The sequence below is a fragment of the Thamnophis elegans genome, chromosome 2, assembly GCF_009769535.1.
Source record: "Thamnophis elegans isolate rThaEle1 chromosome 2, rThaEle1.pri, whole genome shotgun sequence".
NCBI classification, from domain to species: Eukaryota; Metazoa; Chordata; class Lepidosauria; order Squamata; family Colubridae; genus Thamnophis; species Thamnophis elegans.
In genome coordinates, this window is record NC_045542.1 from 75,112,311 (window position 1) to 75,134,989 (window position 22,679).

The 22,679-nt window shown below is 38.2% G+C and overlaps 1 protein-coding gene across 1 annotated transcript in view; it reads right to left on the minus strand.

Moving 5' to 3' along the window:
• HTR4 (5-hydroxytryptamine receptor 4) overlaps nucleotides 1–22,679 on the minus strand; it is a 131,759-nt gene that overhangs the window by 99,629 nt on the left and 9,451 nt on the right. The window contains exons 3-4 of the mRNA XM_032239042.1: nucleotides 21,149–21,349; nucleotides 6,454–6,607 (exon numbers count right to left, since the gene is read on the minus strand). Of these exons, the coding sequence (XP_032094933.1) occupies nucleotides 6,454–6,607; nucleotides 21,149–21,349 (355 nt within the window). The remainder of the gene's footprint in view (nucleotides 1–6,453; nucleotides 6,608–21,148; nucleotides 21,350–22,679) is intronic.

Consider the following 22,679-nt stretch of genomic DNA (forward strand, 5'->3'; position numbering starts at 1 on the left):
CACAGATCTTTCTTCATCAACCTCTAATACAATTTTTGTCTCACAATTAATCCATTTTTTTCTTTCATACTTATGATTTGTCCTATTCATATTTGTCCTATTTTTCTACTGTAGATAACCCTCTTGAATGTTTTTTTCTATTTTCAACAACTATTGAAAGAAAATATAGTACTGAAATATCAAAATGGGGAACAAATAAAGTGCAATTAATAACAATTCATTAACATCTTATGGTGCCAGATTTTGAGCAAATTTGGATGGTATTTTTTTGAGGTTGTAAAAATCTGTTCTATTGTCCAGCATATATAAGTTTTGATGAGAGGAAGGGATAGGAAGAGAAAGAAAACTGAACTAAGCTTTTAAGGAAAACACTATTTTATTGCAATGAATGCCACTGATTGATAATGTAATATCCAGATCTGGAAACTATGGTTTCAAAATACTTAGAGGGTAGCATGCTGGAAAAGACTATTCCACACATTGCACAAGTGATAAACAATCACAGTAGAATTGATATCAAATATCAGTATTATTTCATTCAGTTACTGTATGCTGGAAGGGAATGTTAGGAGTTGTGATTTCAACACATTTGGAGAGGCTAAGTGGGAGAAATTGGTTCAGAACTTTTTTCCATCTACTCATGGTTTCCTGAGACAGGTAGGGTGATTTAAAAAAAAACCCTCAAAAGCTATATAATTTGCATGGTTACTATTAATTCTATGAATTAAACAAAAAAAATGTATAAGACCCATATTTCATGAAAAGAGTTAAAATTGCCTCTCATATGTCGTAGACATTACAGTTTGTCATGGATTAGAATCCTTCCTCTAGAGAATAAGACACAGGAGAGTTGGAATATTGTCAATGTCAGGCAATCACCTCAAAAATCAATAGAGAAGAGGGAGGGGATTAATGAAGCAAAAGTTTTATCTGAACAATGGATCTACTGAAGTGTTCTGGGAAGCAGTCTAATGCTGTACATGTAGTCAATCATCCTGTATGCCTAATAGAGGAAAAAGGATATCTAGAATATATGTAAGCAGTAGTAGGATTTAAATAACTTAACGACCAGTTCTCTGGATGGATATGTGTGGCTGGTTGGTCATGTGACTGGGTGGGTGACATCACTCATCACACCCAGCGCCACTTCCTGGCCACTCTCCTCAAAGGCGGAGGTAGGATTCAGCCAGTTGGAGTTAATCCCACCACCGGCTGGCCCTGCCGCTGCCCATTTTTTGGTCTGTTTTTGGCTGGGATTTTTTTCTTTTTTTGGCTGTTTTCAGGCCAGTTTTGGAGGGTTTCTTGAATCTAGCAATAGCAATAGCAGTAGCAGTTAGACTTATATACCGCTTCATAGGGCTTTCAGCCCTCTCTAAGCAGTTTACAGAGTCAGCATATCGCCCCCACAGTCTGGGTCCTCATTTCACCCACCTCGGAAGGATGGAAGGCTGAGTCAACCTTGAGCCGGTGAGATTAGAACCGTTGAACTGCAGATAACAGTCAGCTGAAGTGGCCTGCAGTACTATACTCTAACCACTGCGCCACCTCGGCTCTATGAATCTGAGTAGTTATAGAACTAAAGAAACAGAACACACAGCTGAAAGAGAACTGGCCAAAATTTTATGGTTTTTGGCGATTTCTCCCTCTCAAAAAATATCTTTCTAGGCTATATGACACAAAAGTTAAGTAGAACCACAAATCCTTCCTCCATATGCTTCCATGTGGTCAGTAACTCCAACAATCTGAGAAGACTGGCAGAGACTATCTAAAGATTTTGGCTGCTTGGAAAGCCTTGTACCAGACCATTAGGTTTTACTTTTGTCTTGCTCATTGATACATTAAAAATGTATTATTACATATAAGATAGTTGATTAAAAAATTTTAAAAGGAAAAAAATACTAATACAGTTAATATGAAGTCAGAAAGAAATTAAAGAGAAAGGTAAAAGTGCAAGAAAGTAATATAAAAAATAGCAAGGAAAGAAAATATATACAAAAAAAATAGCTTCTGATCTTTTTTACTGTCTTTTTTCTAAAATCTGTACTCTCTAATTATCAATTTTCTGTTTTATGCAAAAGGTCCATATGGGAGCAATAAATATATTTATTATTATCTGGATTCCTTTCAGTCTGGTTTCAGGCCTGGGTATAGCACAGAAACCGCTTTGGTCGCACTGATCGATGATCTCTGGCGGGCCAGGGATAGAGGGCATTCCTCTATCCTGGTGCTTCTTAACCTCTCAGCAGCTTTCGATACCATCGACCATTGTATCCTTCTGCGACGTCTGGAGGAAGTGGGAGTGGGAGGCACCGTTTTACGGTGGTTCTCCTCTTACCTCTCCGGTAGGTTGCAGTCGATGTTGGTCAGGGGACCGAGGTCGACCCCTAGGCCCCTCAAGTGTGGGGTGCCGCAGGGTTCGGTCCTGTCCCCCCTCCTATTTAACATCTACATGAAACCGCTGGGTGAGATCATACGACGGCATGGGATAAAGTACCATCAATATGCAGATGATATGCAATTGTATCTATCTGCCCCGTGCCAACTCAGTGTAGCGGTAGACGTGATGTGCTGATGCCTGGAAGCTGTCAGGATCTGGATGGGGATGAATAAATTGGTGCTCAATCCCGATAAGACTGAGTGGCTATGGATGTTACCCCCGAAGGACAGTTCAGACAGTCCGTCCTTGATCCTGGGGTGTGAAGACTTACACCCCTCAGAGAGGGCCCACAATCTGGGGGTCCTCCTGGATTCACAGCTGACACTGGAACACCATCTGTCGGCTCTGACCAGGGGGGCCTTTGCCCAGGTTCTCCTGGTACACCCATTGTGGCCCTACTTCGACCGGGGGGCACTTCAAGCGGTCACTCACACCCTTGTCACCTCAAGGCTCGATTATTGCAATGCGCTCTACATGGGGCTACCCTTGAAAAGTGTTCGGAGACTACAGCTAGTCCAGAATGCAGCCACGCGAGTGATTTTGGGTGTACCGAGATACACCCATATTATACCTGTCCTCCACAAGCTGCACTGGCTGCCAATTGGTCTCTGGACGCAATTCAAGGTGTTGGCCCTACATGGACCAGCATATCTGCGAGACCGCCTACTGCCACATACCTCCCAACGGCCAATAAGATCCCACAGGGTGTGCCTCCTTCAGATGCTGTCAGCCGGACAATGTCGGCTGGCGGGCCGCCGGAGGAGAGCCTTCTCTGTGGCTGCTCCAACCCTGTGGAACCAGCTACCCCCAGAGGTCCGGACCTTACCCACTATCATGGCCTTCAGAAAAGCTGTTAAAACCTGGCTGTTCCGGCAGGCCTGGGGCTGTTGACCTTATTGTAAAGGTCCAGCCCCGATTAGAAATGTATGTGTGTTGGGAATTTTTAAATTATTCTTTTATTTTGCTTTTCTTTTTTTCTTTCTTTGTAAGCCGCCGGGAGTCCTCTGGGATTGGGCGGCCTAGAAATTTAACAAATAAATAAATATAAATTTTCTTTTGTATTTTCTTTTATCAAAGAAATCAATTTAGCCACCTCAGAAAATTCTATCAGCTTCATTAACCATTCCTCCAAAGTAGGTAGTGCCAAATCTTTCCATCTTTATGCATACAATAATGTTACTCCAGTTATCATGTACAAAAACAAAGATCCAGGCATTTCCCCCCCAGAGGGCATAGTATCAATACAGAAAGGTAGATAAGGTGGACAAGTTGCCTATCCTTAAACTGAAAGGATTGTTCTTTAAAGACAGGGGTGTCAAACTCAAGATCCATGGGCTGGATCCGTTCCATGGGGCGTTTAGATCTAGCTCATGGGGCTACCTTGGAAACAGCAAAGGCCCATGGTGCATCTGCCAGAAAAAAAACAGAGCTTGAGAGGGCTGCACCCGACCCTCCCAATCTCCATTTTCTCTGGCAGGGGATTGCAGGAGGCTGTCACAGACTAAAACAGAGCTCAGGAGGGCTGCTGCACCTAGTCCTCCTGAGATCCACTTTCTCTGGCAGAGGGTTGTAGGAGCCTGTTGCAGCTGAAAACAGAACTCAGAAGGGCCACACATGATCCTCTTGAGCTTTGTTTTTGCTGGGAGAGGATTGCAGGAGGCCATCACAGCCAAAAATGGAGCTCAGAACCCCATTTTTGGTGGCAGAGCACTCGGGCCACCACAGGTGACTCCCAATATGAGTGACGTTCAGCTGCCCATACTCACCATGGGCACACCCACCTCCAACGTGAAACACAACTCTGATGTGGCCCTCAATGAAATCGATTTTGACACCCCTATTTAAGGAAAACCTCTTGCAGAAAACATACTCAAATCTACCTCTATTCAACTAGAGATCTATATTTCTTATATAATTGAGATCTCCCCCAGAATTGTACTTAGAATTAAGTACAAAATGAATACAACATGAACATATTCACCTAGAGAAGTCCAGGCTTTCCTATTGTTCCACCTAATGCTGTAGAAAGCAATTATTTTAAAGTTTAACTATTATTTTAGAGTGCTTTTGACCTCAGAATTATAGGATACTGCTCTATAACTTTTGTGACCAGAAAGAATACCAGGGCTTATAACAACAGATTTAAAGGTAGTAAACCGTCTCTGAGGTCTTTAATGTTCCAGCCTTGTTTTAACTTTTTTATTGTTAATCAAACATTTCAAAATGAATAAACACAGAGTACTGGTATGAACTAAATGTACTTTCACCTTACAGACATTTTCATTTCTTGGATTCAGGGAGAAAACTTTCCATTGTTATTTAAATCATTTGATAACTAATGAATAAATTTTATAGTAATCATCCAAATTACAGTGAGCCACAAATAGCAGAGAACAGCAAGTTGAAGAATGTGCCTTTTGTTTAAAGCTATTAGAAAAATTCAAGTAACATATGTTTTTGGGGGTACTTTTACTCAGCTCTATGATATGAAGAAAAACGTAACTACCCAAAGATGATGGTGTAAGTTATCTGGAAACCTTTTGAAATATTTGGATTGGATGAGCACTGAACCATTAATTATGTTTATGTTTTTTACGAAATGTATAGGCTGTCCTAATCTGTTATGACTCTGGATAGTTTACACAGTATAATAAAAATATTACAAAAATCAAAAGTTTAAGAAGAACCAACAATTATTCAGAAAAGTCAGAATACCACAAGAGATTCATCACCTGTTCTACCCCAGAGCAGTGCTAGTTTTAATTTAAACAGGTACAAAACAAGGATTAAATGGAGTTGTCCTTAAAAAATTTTGAAGGCTCTCTCTTCCCCCCCAGAGATTAGTTTAGCTCATAGGTTAGTTTAGCTCAAATCTTAGTGGGATATACTTTAACTAAACTAAAATCATCTATAGAGCTATAAATTAGTGCTAACATTATTTGTCTTGTTTCAAAAATGCTTCTTATAGTTCTGTTTTGCAATTTTCTTCTTCATTTATTGCTGTAGAATTTTAAATTGTAGATAATATTGAATACCCATAACAGTTTTTCATAAGTGATATTTTATGGAATCCAATTACATAAGAGGTCACTATGAGAAAACATCATAGAAAAATAAAGTTTGCTTTGTGCAGAAGTCTAGTGCACACAGTGATGGGAATTTTTACACACCATGACTCAGCTGCCCTCCTGCTGCTTTACATTGTGGTAGAGAGAGTTGTGTAGGTTCGAAGTGAATTGCATTGTGAAATTATAATATTGGTTGTCATTTTTATAGGACCTAAACATGATTTCAAGAGTTTCTCCAAGGGGGGGGGGAAGGCTGAATGTGAAAGGCCTAGAATGGGAAATATATAGCAAAAGCAATAGCACTTAGACTTATATACTGCTTCATAGTGCTTTACAACCCTATCTAAGCGATTTACAAGTCAGCATTTGCCCCCAACAATTTTACCCACCTCGGAAGGATGGAAGGGTGAGTCAACCTTGAGCCAGTCAGGATTCAGGGAAACAAACTCCTGGCAGTGTGAGCAGAATTAGCCTGTAATACTGCATTCTAACCATTGCACCACTGTAGATAATATTGAGAATCTAGAGCAGCATTTATACCTCCAAAATGTAAATTACATTTATAATATATGTAATTTATATTTAAATCAATAAAAATCCAAATACAAAAGGCACCATATAAATACCACACACAGAAAAGCTCAAAGCGTGCGCGCGCGCGCGCGCACACACACACACACACACACACACACACACACACACACACACACACACACACACACTACTAGAGAGTTTCCCTGAGCATGAGTCCAAAAGCTTGGAAAAGTAAACTTCTGGTCCTGGTGATTGACTCAGATTGGATCCTGGGACATGCATATTTACTTTGATTCATAAATCAATAACAATGGTATACAGTCATTCAAGGCTAAGCAGGACTGTAGGCAAAATAAAAGTATTCTGATTTTAACCTGGAATAGGTTTCACATCAGGCAACTGAGATCTACTCACCAAGTCCATGATGCCAATGCTATTCCAGCCTTGCATTATAGGAAGAAAAGAAATAAACATTGGGATTACCCAGCAGCCACTCAGCAATAGGGCAATGCGTAGTGGAGTCATCTTATTCCTGTAAACCAATGGCTGGCAGCAGATGGCATAGTACCTGGAAAGGCAAGAAGAGAAAGCTAGATTAAATAAAGAGCAAAGGCTAGATCAATATGGCTTACACTCCCAAAGGTGCTTTTTCCAACTTTGTTTTTCCTTGAAGACACTTTGCTTCTCATCCAAGAAGCTTCTTCAATTCTGACTAAAGAAGCTCCTTGGATGAGAAGCGAAATATCTTGAAGGAAAAACAAAGTCCAGTTGTCTTTTTGAAAAAGCACCTTTGGGGCAACCATCACCTGAATTATTGAGAATCCCCACAGACATTGGTCACATTCATATCCTACTTCCTTTAGCTTACATTGTCACGTCATCATGCAACGTATCGGAACATTTTTCTCCTTCACTAAAGCAGGGGTGGGCGTGGCCAGTGCGTGACACATCTGGCCCGCGGGTCAGGAATATGACAGCCCTGCTTTAGAATGTTTTCCTATTTTATCTGAGGACATGAAAAGTGTAATAGTCTTAAATTTAAAGCACACAAAATTTACACATGAAAAAAATTGCCTCTTGTCTGAATCAAATGTTTTTTTTCTCTTACTCTCTCTTTAATGTACAGCATAGCTTTTAATTTTGCTCTTCTATACAGTCACACTGATTTTTTCCAACAATAGAGAAATAAATGTCACTTTTATGCATTTCTGAACTTCCTTCCATATTTGGCAGGGAAAAAAGTTTGCAACTGGATGAAAGTTACTGTAGTACTTTTTATTCAGAACAAAATCTTCATGAACTTTTTCATTCTTCTCAAAACCTCTCAAACTCAAATTGCTTTGTTATTGTTCTTTCACAGAAGTACATTCATTTTAGTTTGGAGGCTTTCAGTGAGAATATGAAACTATGAAATGTTTATGTTCAAGGCTCGGGCTTTGCAAGATTAGGAACAAGAGTGTTGCCCTCATTGTGAAATTCCTATCCAAAGAATGAACGTTTGGCTCTCCCTCCAGTTAAAGAACATTATAAACTGTTCTTCTGTTTTCTTACAATGTTTAATTAACAGTATCTGGCTTTTTAAACAGCTACTGAGGGTTTTATATTCTTATTTTTTCCCTGTGAAAAAAGGCTGCTCTGATGCGGCTTTATGCTGTTTTATTGATTTATACAAGCCAATATGCACAAGCAGCCTTGAAAGAATTTTTCTTCCCTGAAGTAAAACACAACAGGATCAAAATAAAGAGATGGAGGGAGATATGGCAATCTGTGTCTGTCTTCTATTTATCTAAGCTCATTTTTATAGCCCTTTAGCGTTTTCCTTCATCATTTTTATGGACTGTTATCCCCACCTTCTTTGTTGGTTTATCATTTAGCTAACAGTAAGGTATCTAAAATACCCTGTACTATACAAGCAAAACTTCATGGAACTTAATGGAGATTTCCTTCCTTCCTTCCTTCCTTCCTTCCTTCCTTCCTTCCTTCCTTCCTTCCTCCCCCCTCCCCTCCCCTCTCCTCTCCTTTCCTTTCCTTTCCTTTCCTTTTCCTTCCATCCCTCCCTCCCTCCCTCTCTTCCTTCCTTTCTTCATTTCTCTCTCTCTCTCTTTCTTGTTCAACCTGGTCTCCCACTTCTGCGTTTGATCTAACCCAGTCTGAAAGATAGGAGGACTAAATGCCACTAGAAGTCTCAAGAAGAGCAAATCTGAGGAAAGAAAGAAAGAAAAATTCATATAATAGCAATAGCAGTTAGCAATAGCAGTTAGACTTATATACTGCTTCATAGGGCTTTCAGCCCTCTCTAAGCAGTTTACAGAGTCAGCATATCGCCCCCACAGTCTGGGTCCTCATTTCACCCACCTCGGAAGGATGGAAGGCTGAGTCAACCTTGAGCCGGTGAGATTAGAACCACTGAACTGCAGATAACAGTTAGCTGAAGTGGCCTGCAGTACTGCACCCGAACCACTGCGCCACCTCGGCTCTTCATATAACAGAAATGAATTTTAACTCTTTCTATTCTATGGATTTTTCTCTCTTTCAATTCTGTGGGCTCATCATGCAAACTACCTTGAGATATCCAAGAAATCTGAAGCAGCATCTAACTCACCTCCAGAGGGTCACAGACACTCTGTGGTAGCATTAAAATGTAAATATTTGGTGAATAGGGAGGCAACTGTCATTATTTGAACCACAGGAAAGCATTACTGAGGAACATCCTAATGATTCTTGTCTAGGAAAGAGTTTTCCCCTCCTGCTGATGTTTATGCTAAATGAGCCGAAAGGTCTACACAGGTGGTCATATACTGGCAAGAATGAAAAGCATTGCACTATTGTCAACATTAAGGATAGCTTAGCACTTTACTTATTGATAGAGCAAAGAGAAAGACAGAAAAAAGTTGCTTTCCACACAGGGAACCTACTCAAAGATAAAGTCCTTACTGAAGATGAATGTTTAAAAGCGGTCTCTGCATATCATTAGAAGGTATGATGAGATCATTAAAATACCAAAAAGTATGTTAATTTATTTAACATATGCCAGGGCTTGAGTCCCCAACATGAAGCCTGGAAATGCCTGCTGGCAGTTCCCTTGAGGCCCCCAAGGCTTTCGCCTACTTGACCTTCATGTGTTAGAGGGAGAGAGAGACAGAGACAGAGACAGAGAGAAACAGAGAGACAGAAAGACAGAGACAGACAGAGAGAGACACGGAGACACAGAGACACACAGAGAGAGACAGAGAGATAGAGAGAGAAAGAGAGACAGAGAGACAGAGAGACAGAAAGACAGAATCAGAGAGACTCAGAGAGAGAATCCCAAAGAGAGAGCTCCAGAGAGAGAAATACATGCTACAAAACAACACATGAGCTTCCAGCGTCATTTTAACCAATGGTTCCCAAATGGACATCATCAACTAGCAGCTTTCCCAGAAAATGGGGTGAGTGCATGAAATTATAGCATCTTGCGACATTGAATCACAAGGTCTACCCTACACTACCTGAGTTGCAGTGCTGCCCATAATTCTAAAGAAACTTGTGTTGTGACACTCTGGAATCCTGATTAAAACAGCAAAAGCTGGCAAATGCTGTTTATGTCAGCTTTCTTGGAAAATAAATAAAATAAAAATACTTGGGAAGTAAGGTCCCTTCTTACAAAGATAAGCAGGGAATGAAAGTTTGTTCTCCAAAAAGGTGAACAGAGGTGTAGCAGGTTGCATTCTGGTAAAATGATATTTTATAATGGGATACATCCCAGTTAGAGAGGAAGTGAACTTTTTGGGGACCTAATGGAAAAGGACCTGAAGAAAAAATTTGGAACTTTATTACTATATATGTTGACAACAGCAAGACTATTGTACGCACAAAAATGAGAGGACACTTTGACTCCTACCATGGACGAATAGCTGCAAAAGTTAATGAAGTTGACTGAAAATTGACTATTTTGATTAAAGAAAAGAATATAAGTACTTTTGTTTCCACACTGAACTTCTGTGTTGTGAATGAAAGAATGAACTTTGATTTGGGGTTTTACCGATTAGATTGATAGATCTTTATAGAAATGGTTTGTTTATATTATTATGAAGAAACAAAAAGTAGTAATTTGATGTTAATGCCTTATTTTACTGCAAATAGAGAGTCAAAAGTCAATGTATGTTTCCTCACTTCTCTTCCCCCTTTTCCCTCCACAGTTCTCATATTTACTTTTGTATTTTGTATCTTATTTTATAACTTAATAAAAATGTTAAACCAAGAAAGGAAGTAATTTTTTAGCCAACTATATATGGTGTGAAGACTGTTCTTTCCTAAGATATGAGTTTTACTATTTACAGTAACTGAAAAGGTACATTGAAATTATTCAAGATTGTCCATAAATCTTTTGAAAAAGAATACAGGCATTTGGACATACTCATAGTACACTCATCTAAGGTTGGACTTCTTGTAGCAATTTCCAAAAGAAGCTGTATATCATATCCTAGGTGCTTCTACCATTAAGTGTTAATTTTCCTCACTTAGAGTAAATATAGGAACATCTTAAATGAGATGAGTGGGAGGAGATTAGGAATACTCATTTTCTTTTTGAGATTTCCAGTAATTTTTATTAGAATTTTTCTATCTTTATGCAAGAACATGTGTTTGATGTACAAAAATCAAAAGTGGAAAACCTGAAGCCCATTAGCAATGTCTTCACATTGTTAATGAAAGAATGGAGGAGATAAATTATAAAAATGTACTAATATATGAAGATATTATGTCATTACTTCAGGAACAGAAATTGTAAAGATTCTGAAGATAGTTCCAAAAGCCATCCTGAATATGTAACTCAACAGTATTTTTTCCCAACAAGATATAGAAAGTAAGTGGACTTTCCTTCTATCTCCTACTATGACCATATCTGCCTATTATGACCATATCTGCCATTAGTAGATGATATACCCATACAATCTGAGACAATAGATAACACACCCACATATGTCTCTGCACACCTATACACTATCACTCTCTCAAAGTATTTAGAATCTAAAGGTTTGTGTATGGTAGCATAGGAGCATATTCAGCTGCACTTCTTAGGAACATACTATCATCTATCATCTATTTTTGAGAAGATAGGAAAAGGATACGAATCACAACATTCCATCAAAAACGACTCCCTCACTTCAAGTGTCACATTAACCAAAGTATAACACCCTGACATTTCAAAAGAGATAGGCTGGGCCAGTAGGCCACTTAATCTGACAATGACAAGCCTTCATCTAAAAAGGAATCTTATGTTTTTGTTATTTACAATTTTATGCCTTGTTGGGCCACAATCTTGGTGGCTTCTTCAATGGTGTGATTTGCTGCTCAGAGGAATGGAGCTGGTGAAGATACACTCTTTAAGGACTGTTCCTGTTGAGGATGTCAAATCATTAATTCTTTCACATTTAAAGAGACCTCTACAGGATGGCACCCAGTGGTAGGTTCCAGATCCCATTGCAACTGGTACACTGCGACAGGGCAGGGCCTTCACCACATGCATGTGTGTTGCACATGCATGTGCATCCACTGCCCATGATGCTCCAGCTGCTCGGCATGTGCATGCTCAAATGGCCTGGTTGGGTCAAATACAGCTCAGAAATGTGGGTGGGTGGGCCTTCTGAAGCAACATACAAGTACGCCCGTAGCAGGGCGTACCGCCCACAACCCACCACTGATGGCATCTGATAATGACTTTGGAACAATTTTGCATTGAATATTTACAAGTCTATGGAGTACTTTTCTTTTTTGGGCAAGACAGAAAGAAAACATGATTAGGCGGGTAGAGAAATGAGCATGAAATACCCTGGCTCTGAATTCAATGAAACTATAGTAGCAAAATGATATGGAAATCATTGGGAACTGTTGCTAGTTTGAGAAGACAATTCAGTCAGATGGCTCTGCTTCATAGGTTTATGATTTTTTCGTCATCTGCAGCTGACAGTGTTCTGCAAGGTTGTGTTAACTAATAAAAGCAAAGGCTATTACTATAAAACTGTCATCCTGGAATTTCATATTTGTTGGTGTTCCCTCTTTAATAAGTCTATTTCTCCATAAATTTGCACACATATAGTCATAAATACAGGCTCAAGATATCCTCTACATGTTTAGTTAACTAGTAACAATGAAGGTCTAATAATATATTGAGTAGAGTAACAGTTGTAGTACAATTTTATTCAGACCACGTACATTTCTTATCATCACAATAAGAATCTAGGAAACACAGAGCTTACTAACAGAAATAATTTTAATGCCAGCACTAAATTATACCTTGTTATTTTGCTGCAATTCACCTGCAACTGAAATTCCCTAGTTTTAAAAGCAATTTGTGACATGGTGTTAAGCTTTACAATTCATAGGGGGGGAAAAGAGAGAATTCTATTACCCCTATAAACTGCATTGGGTCTTCACATTTACCTATCTATATACTATTAAAACACTCATTGTGTTTATCTGTTTGTACCTACAAGTTAGCCTAAACAGCTACATTCCAACAATTTTTAAATCAAAAGGCTTAAAATCTGTTAACTTAAAAAACATAAAAAAAAACCCAGGACTCATTATTTTTTCCTCTGGAATTGAAATTTAAATTATGTTTAGATCATGTTTATTTGAAAAAATGTCGCAGTTGCAATGTCCCTATAATCATGGGATCATGATTGTGTGATCAATGCTTCCAGCCAGCTTCCTACATACAAAATCAATGGGGAAGCTAGCAGGAAGTCAGAAGTTGCTTCCACTCCCACTGCATTCTTGCCAATTTGTGACCTTTATGTTTATCTGTTTACAAATACCAAAATATATGTTATCTAAATATCTGTTCTGTTCATGTGTCCCACTTCTTTAAAAAAAATGTAAAGTTCTAAGAAAAAATATTCCCATGTTTTGATTTCTTCCTCCAAAGAATTCCACTGAAATTTTAATGATCTTGTTGAACTTCAGAATATGTTGGATATATACACTCTTCCTAAGCACCAATCCCCTCTAAGAAATCTTTAATGAAAAAGATTATAGAACTAAAAATGTATAGCCTTGTATTAGTTTGCACCAGTGGTGGGATTCATTTTTTTTTACCACCGGTTCTGTGGGCTTGGCTTGGTGGGCAGGGCACGGCTTGTGGGGCATGGCAAGGGAAGGATACTGTAAAATCTCCATTCCCACTCCACTCCAGAGGAAAGATACTGTGAAAACTCCATTCCCTCTCCACTCCAGGGGAGGGCTACTACGAAATCCACATTTCCTCCCAATCAGCTGGGACTTGGGAGGGAGAGAATAGATTGGGGTGAGGCCAGTCAGAGGTGGTATTTACCGGTTCTCTGAACTACTCAAAAATTCCACTACCAGTTCTCCAAAACCTATTAAATACCACCTCTGGCTTGCCCACATAAACATCTGCCTCTATCATTTATCTAGAGAAGGGGAAAGCATCTCCAAATCAAATACTTACTCAGATATCAGATACTTCTTTGAAAACTATTGACCGTTATGGATTATTAACAGCAGTTCATTTAACCAAATGAATTGGGAAGCTACAAGACTATAAAATATTGCACTCAATAAATTTTGGGTTGTGGGATTCAAAGGGAAATGCTGGGAACTGAGCTGTGTTGGATCCTGAGAATTATACTTGGGTGGAAGAATGTTAAAACTGGTTTCTGATAGATAAGATTGAAATAAACCAGATTGAAGAGCATATGTGCATTTTAGAATAGTAATTTCTAGCCTGCCATATCCAAAATATCCCAGTCATAAATATTGTGGTAATAATTTCCACAAATTTAATTAAGAACTGAGGACTGAACAGTAAACTGGCCAAGTTTGCTGATGCCATCAGAGACATACAAAGCAAAACAAATTTGTGAAGCTCTCTAAAATGGATAAATATATAATAAAATGTGGAGCATGGTTAAAAACAAGAACTCACTCGAAAAACATTTCTAGATTGACATATAAATAGATGTCATCAGAGCTGGTGAGAACTGATTAGAAAACAGAATTTGACAACATAATGCATAATAACACTCTTGGCAAAGCCGAATCTAAATCAAGCTAGCACCACTCCCAAGTATCCTAGAATAGCCGGCATGGTTATAGTTGAGAAAAACATTATTTCCCCTGAAAAGCCTGCCTCAGGAGGGAATGTTTTTAGCAAAGAGAAGATTTACAGTAGGCCAAGACAGAAATCATTCTCCAATAGGTTAGGTATGTATTGCAAGTTTTGTGTGTAATGTAAAATAGTTGGTTTCAGATCTCTGGAAGGAGCTGGGAGGTAATATATTAGGTTTAGCTGGTTAGCTAAATGAGATTTAGCTAAAAGAGCCAAGGTGGCGCAGTGGTTAAATGCAGCACTGCAGGCTACTGCTAGATCAGCAGGTCAGCGGTTCAAATCTCACCGGCTCAGGGTTGACTCAGCCTTCCATCCTTCCGAGGTGGGTAAAATGAGGACCCAGATTGTTGGGGGCAATATGCTGACTCTCTGTAAACCGCTTAGAGAGGCCTGAAAGGCCTATGAAGCGGTATATAAGTCTACTGCTATTGCTAGATTGTAATGGAGGAGTGCTCCTTCTACAAGGGAAAACCAGTCAAATGGAGTAAGACGTACACACACCGTGCCTGCCATCTGATGCCACACATAGCTTATCTATCAAAGGTTACTTGGATGAGAAGTGAAACATCTTCAAAGAAAAAACAAGAAAGTCTAGTTGCCTCCTGAAAAAGCACCTTTGGGACAACCATGACCGGGATGATTGAGAATCTCCACAGACTTTTAGCTATGCACTTTGGGATGCATAGGATGCACCTGCTAATAGAGTGGGAGTTTCCAGAAAAAAATTGTAGACTACAGGAACCATTTGCACTACTCAGGTGACCCCGAGGACACAGATAAACTTCCAAGTGACTCAACAACTCCCTAAAATAATGCAAATGACCAGATGTCTGCAAGGAATATAAATCCTTCCATTCCCCATCATCCAGTCAGAGCTGAAGAAACTTCTTGGATGAGAGAAAAAAAATAAAGTCCAGTTGCCTCCTGAAAAAGCACCTTTGGGACAACCATGACCTGGATGAGTGAGAATCTCCATAGACTTTTTCCAAAGGTTATGTTACCCAGCTTGGAATTTAGAGATGGGAGAATTTAAGTGTGGATTGAATGAATGTCAGATGTCTCCGTGATGACTCCCAGGGTTACTCTCCTACTGTAGCAGGGCTGTCAAACTCACGGCCCATGGGCCGGATACATCATACGCTGGCCACGCCCATGCCTGGTTTAGTGAAGGGGGGAATCATGATACATCACATGACACCATCATGATGATATGAGTTTGAAACCCATGTACTGTAGCAAAACATAAGGTTTCAAAGAATTCACATTGGTATTTTCTGTGATTGTCTGGAGCATGTGGTTATATTTACATGGCATAAAACTTGATCCACTTCTCCCATCTTGTACTGGATTGGGTACTATGCTTATTGTTGGATTTTTGCATAGTGTATTTAAAGTTCTTCTCTATTCCATACATGTAAGAATGTGGCTTTTAGTAGTGTTCACATATAAAGTACATCTCATGAAAGAGAATCTAGATATGTGCATAAACAGGTGACAAGACACTTAAAGATGCAGCATGATTCTGATGGTTGTGCATAAAACTTTCTGAGGGTCTGACCCTGTCACTGAAGCCTGTAAAAGATTTTGTTATCAAATCTTTCATTTTATTTTTAAAAACTGCCTAAGTATTTCAGGCAAGCTCTTTCCTTATTCAAACAACTTATTATCTTCAGAAATTGATTAAGAGCTCAAATGAGTCAAAGGGAATGGGCAGTTCTAATTTAAATAAATAATAAAGATAATAATAAGGAGCTTCAAAAGAATATTTTACTGCACAGCTGCAATTAAACTCATCTTATTCTAAACAATATCTTATTACCAAAATCTATTTAATTATGAGGGCTTCGCTTATCCCAAATTGTATTATTTAGATGCGTTTCTTGGGCATTGAAGAAATTACTCCCAGAGTGGCAAACTCGAGTTACTAATGCCTTGCTTGGTTGGATCTATTTATTTAGGGCTTAAAGAGACAAAATACATGCTTTAAGGAAGGAGCAAAAATCAATAATAATTGTAACCTTGCACATCATGTATTGCACAATGTGTCTAAATCATGACCCTATTTCTGTCATGTAAGTCTGAGCTAACAAAATCTATTTACTAACATTTATACATGTTTTGCAAGAGGGTTCCACTAAAGTATTTTGGGATGCTGACAGTAACAATAGAATTAATTATTGTTCTCATATATTTAAAAACAGATTAGTAGAACACTGTTGAACCGAGTAGAACCGAGATGTTCCATAAGTAATTTGCTGTCCCAATTACAAGGATTCACTTGTATCCTTCAGCATCAGTCCTGTTCCTTTCATTGCTTTTTAAAGCAACTCTTACAGCTGAACAATACCTTAGGAGGAGGAATGTAGTTCCTTTATAGCTCAGACTAAGAATTCATTAAAAGAATTAAAAATAATTAATTACTTTTATCTATTTTAATTCCAGTTGCTCAATTCCAGCTCTTGTTTTTTTTTTCATCTGTACAAAAAATCAGCAGGCTTGTCTAGAATGAAATCTGTATTAGAGATTATGTAAAGATACTATTTACAAAACTACTTGATTTTAGGAATAATCTCAGTCTTTACTGAGACTGAGAATCTACTCTGTGGGATAAACACTGGAATATCCATAAACTTGAATGCTCCCTTCCCCATAACTATCAGTTGGACTTGTGCACTCAGGTAGATAGACTATCATGACATGGTATCTCCAACATTAAAGTCTTGCAAGTGGCTTAGAAGAACACCATGGCAAATGAGATGTAACACCTTTGGGAAGGATCTAAACAGGCATTTGAAGATCACAGATGGATCACAGAGGTGCTAGAGGGATAAACAATGACTACCCATATACTATACATATTTAATCGTAAATTTCAAGACAAAATAGATGTGGAATAAGTATATCTCAACATTGTGTAGCTTTATGTCCACAGATACAATGTTTGTTTTGTATTTCTATACATTCAAAAAAAATTATTAGCGGAGGGGATCAATGTATGTCTCTGCAAAAGGCTGTTGAACTTTGCAATCATAAAATATCAGCCACACATATATAAGAGTATTTCCACATAGATCAGAGAAAAGACCTATTTTTCTTAATATTTTATTTTCCAGATACTAGATGTCAATTAAATCTTAAGCTGATCTTTTAATACAAAAGGTTGAAACTATTAATGTTCTTTCATGAAATAATACACAATTCTTCTGTTAGAATTTTCCAGGACTTTGCTAGAGAATGGCTTTACATTCTTAAGCTAATGACAATCCTTTTCAAATTATGAGTAATTGTTTCTGAGCTTAGTCATTATCTTCCTTGCCTTTCCCAAATTGCTAGATGTACTGTAGACATTAATGAGGATTAAATGAACAAGCAAGATGTGGTGGAAGGAAAGCAAAAAGGTATTTATATTTTACAAAGAGTTCTCTCAGTTTGTGGTAGGTTCTAGTGCATGCCATCATCTTTCCTATCACAAGTAGGTGATACAGAATGGAAAATAGCTGATGTAAAAATCTGTTTAGAGATGCCCCCAAACTCTTAGTCTGAGAATTCAGCTCTAGCACGACTCACAAACATCTCCCAGACTCTATTATCTCAAAAGAACCTCTTTCACTTACTCTTTACTAATCAACAAGCTGATAAAACTAAGCAAGGTTACATTTCACATTACACAATGGGATTTTGATGAAAGTATGACAGATGTTCCAAAAACAGAATAGACAGATTCCAAAGAAAATAAAATAAGCAAAGACTTGCTAGGGCATACAGGCAAAGAGCAGCAGAGTTTCTGATAAGCAACTCCTAAGAAAGTCCATCTGACATCCATTTACATCCTGTTGTTCTCCAGAATATTTTCTGAGATTTAGAGTGTTGCCAGTAGTGAATTGTGTCTTCAGATGTTTTCATGAATCAGATTCCCCTAGGCAGAAAAAGTCTGTTCTCTCATCATTTATTGCTTGTCCTTTTTTTGTGTGTGGACTTCATACAGGGTTTCAGCAGGACTAAGCTTCAGTTTTGACTGAACAAAAATGCAAATGGATGTAGTTCCTATCAAGTAAATTTGCAAGTGAAAGAACTAGGCCACATTTGCATTAGTTCTTTTTTCCTACGGAGCTGTCCTATAAAATATCTCTATCAGCATGTGATGGATATGCAGGAAAACTGACATATCAAATGTATTATTAAAAGGTGTATGTTACCCTTCAAACAGTTTTCCCAAGGTAGTTTAAAGAAAATAGAAAGTGCTAAATAAAACAATGTATCAGCAAGAATAACAATAGGCAACTTAATTAAAAATGTCATTATGGTATATATTCCCAGTTTAATATATTGAAAGGTTTGGGGCATCCACAGCCAGTAAATCTTATTAGCATCAATCCACATGGACAAGAAAAAGTTGGGTGCTTTTTCTTGTCCAAATGTTGCCCCATTATTTTATTCCTTCATTTATTGTCCTATAAAATAGAATCCAGGAAGCCTAAAATCAGACATTAGGTTTCTTCCACTGGCTGAGAACAAAAGGTTCTGCCTGTTAAAAAAAAAAACACAGCAGGTCAGTTCCGGTCAATAGATGCATGAGAACCCAGATGGCCAGCACTGATGAAATGAAGCTCTCTCTAATTTAGGAGCAAGTCATTAATAAGTTAATCACATAGCTTAATGAAGTAATGACTCTAGCCTTGGTTCTTGTGAGGCAGTTATTCCACATAGACCAATGGTGTTTAATATGCAAAGAATCCTTCCTGTGTTTTATGTACTGAAATGTAATCATATACATGGTGTATATTACAATCAGTGTGTCAAAAGAAAGGAATATTTACTGAATTAATAAAGGTGTTATCAGATTAAATCAATATTCAAAGAAAATTGCTAGATAATTGAGAACAATATGCTTACTTTATGTGCAAAGAATTGAGGCCTTTGAACTATGATGCTGGAGAAGACTCCTGTAAGTCCCTTGGACTACAAGGCGATCAAACCAGTCAGTCCTAGAGGAGAGCAACCATGACTGCTCTTTAGAAGGCCAAATCCTGAAGATGAAGCTTTGGCCACTTAATGAGAAGGAAGGACTCACTGGAGAAGAGCCTAATGCTGGGAAAGATTCAGGGCAAAAGAAGGAGAAAACGACAGAGAATGAGGTGGCTAGATGGAGTCACTGAAGCAGTCGGTGTGAGCTTAAATGGACTCCAGAGGATGGTAGAGGACAGGAAGGCCTGGAGGAACATTGTCCATGGGGTCACGATGGATCAGACACAACTTCACAACTGACAACAAGAACAACTTTATGTGCCTATGTATAATATTTGGGGAATAATATCATTTTCAGTTCTATTGTAATTGGAGGACAGAGTGCAGCAATTATACATACACATTTCGTGCAAAGAGCACAAAACCCATAATAGAAAACCCTTGACATATACAAAGCAGATAAATCCCACTGAAGAAACTGACATTCTCAAGCATCCAGTCACAATTCTGGAGAAATAAATCACTGTGCTTGGCAACCTGATACTGTGAATTTCAATTACATAGCTCAGTGCTTAAGATGGGTTTGACAATTAGTTACAATGGCTTGTCAGCTCCTGCTAAGACACAAGCAACAGAGTCATTGTCACAGACTACTTTCACAAGTATCACTTGCCTAGGGCAGTGAGGCAGGACCAAAAGAGAGAAAGAAGAGCAGGAGATCTGGCAGGACATTTTAAGCTTAGTCTTAAAATTGGTCACCAATTTCTAATTTTCTTTGGGGAATGGAGTGGTTACTATCAGTGACATGCCTTCAGGTACGCCATGCTGTATCTTCTCCCAGGTGAAGTATTTAACCCACATTTTCCAGCATCATAAAATCATAGAAGCATCAAGTTGGAAGGAGACATTTAGATTCTGGAGCCTAACCCCAATGTGAATAATGGATCGCTTTTCCGTTGTTAATCAAAATTCAGCACTTGCCTTCAGGATTTAAGCCTGAATGTCTCCTTTTTCATAAAAATGATTTGTCGGTATTCAAGGCTATTGCACTTATCACTTTTCCATTTAGCAGCTTTTGATAATGCAAAGATGGCTTGAAATTAGTCCTTGGAGAAGGAAACCCACTCTTGGATGAATGGCTATTCCTTCTAAGTCTGTTTCCTATGATATAGGATATCAAGCCTGGTGGAGAACTGATTGGCAGTCTGGGTATTCTTGAAGAAAGAATGAGAAATGTCTTCATGGAGGTGCTACTACCCCCATATTATCCCCTCAATTGAAACTCTTTTGTTTATTGTCGTAATGTGACTAAGTGCAATATGGACAAGCACACAGTATGCAGTATAATATTTTGAAAGTCATCTGAAGTTTGCTTTTATTGCAGCCAAGGATGTGTGACAATAATACACGAAACAACATAAAAAGCACAATCCCTTTCTGTAGTCATAAAATCCTAAAATTAAGGCAATATTTTTCTGCATTAAGCAATGACCGCTCTAATGAGGACAGCTACAGCTCATGAAAGGTTATGTCTTAAATAACATTGGCTAGTTGGAAAAGGTACTATCTGCCCGGAGCTATTAAGAGCAGAGCTAGTACCTTGTGATATTACTTGTAATAAACAAGAACAAACATGTTGGGCTTTTTAATGTTTCGGACATCAGAATGTTTTAAGAGCCCAAAAACTAAGTACCCACATAAAACCCTGGGAATAATCAGCATGATGGCTTTGAGGGTTGGGAACTTTAAAGGTATGCCAGGTATTCTGAGCTTCTATACTGATCAATACTCTCAAACTTTCCTCAAAAACAAAAAAAGAACACAAAATTTCCTCTAGCCAATTGTGGGGTATCCAGCTTATATATTTTACTCCTTATGCAGAATTAACACCCATTAAAGAAGAGAGGTGAAGCGTAGAGTAAGCACTGCATATAGAATAGTTCTCCACAGCCTGCTCTTAAATTTGCATTTCACTGAAAAGTATAGATTGTAAGGAACCAGTGCAAAACAAAATAGACATTCCTTTGCTCCTACCTGTCTAATGAGATACAGCACAGATGAAGAATTGATGCAGTAGTGAGAAGGACATCAAGAGAAGTGCGAACCAAACAGAACATCCTTCCATAAATCCAGTTATCTTGAACCAGTTCAATTGCACCAAATGGCATCACCAAAACAGATACTAGCAAGTCAGCAAAGGCGAGAGAGACTATGAAATAATTGGTCTTGATTCTCCTGTAAAATGAGATATACAAGCATTGATCCTTAAGTATTAGGCAGCAGTTAGTTCTGAATTTAAAATTGTTTAACCATTTGCTATATTATTTCTGTAGTAATCAAATGCGCATTTTGTTTAATATTTATTTATTTATAAAAGTTGCTCCAAAAGGAATTCTATTTGTCACGAAGGTGAAAATTATCTCATTTGTTGATTTACAGATTACCCTCATCACCCATACAGAACTGATTTATATTTTAGTACTTTTTCCATTTTAACAAGCTCACTTCAAGTGCTTTTTCAATTTTTAAAACAATTTTCATTAGCAACCATGGTCAGAAAACATTATGTAAAAAAGACTATAATTTATACATCAAAATGATGCATTTTAATTAACAATATTCTGATAGTAACTTGATTTCACACATATTGTTAAAAATGTTTATGAATATAGAATTTTCTAAAAAGACGGTATAAAACTGTTTTCTGGTCCTGAATATGGTCATTACTTATGCATGAGAAAATTTTCACTTTAGAATTTGCCAAGCATTATAGACTATATAGAGAGCCAGTTTGGTATACTGGTTAAGCCCCGTAAGTTAGAAACCAGGAGACTGTAAATTCTAGTCCCACAAAGGCAGCAAGATGATCTTAGGCAGTCTCTCAGCCCTGGAACAAGGAAATGGCAAACCACTTCTGAAAAGCCTTGCTAAGAAAAGTGAAGGGAATTATGCAGCTAGTCTCAGAACTGGTCATGATTGAATGAAAGAATTTTTAAAAATCCATATATTACAGATTCTTTAGAACAGGGCTGTCAAAATCATGACACATCATGTGCTGGCCATGCCCATGCCTGGTTTAGTGGAGGGGGGAAAAGTTCTGATATGTCACATGACGATTTGAGTTTAACACCCCTGCTTTAGAATCTAGAATTAGTATTGGAACTGTGATAACTATTTCAATATAAAGTTTTCAGCCTCAGAAGCTTTAGCTAGCATCAAAAGATATGTAGATTTGGAGAGAGGAGGTGACATCGTAACGGTACAACATCAATACTTTTGCTGCTGGACAGTCCTTTTGGACCTAAACCATCCCAAAGAGGCAGTGACAGGGAAGAGTACGTCTTGCTGATCTTAGGAACATCGCAAAGTCTCTGATTTATCCAAGAGAATCTCTTCTTGCCGGCGACAGAAGCGCAGCCAAAAGCTGCTGAAGTTGGGACAGCTCCGCAATGGGAGGAAAGAGGAAAGAGAAAGTGTGTCCATCTGGTGAGGAAATTTTATTGTTATAAAAGAGACTGCACCCAAAAAATCAAAGTTAAATTAAACTTGCAAAGAAAAGAAAATA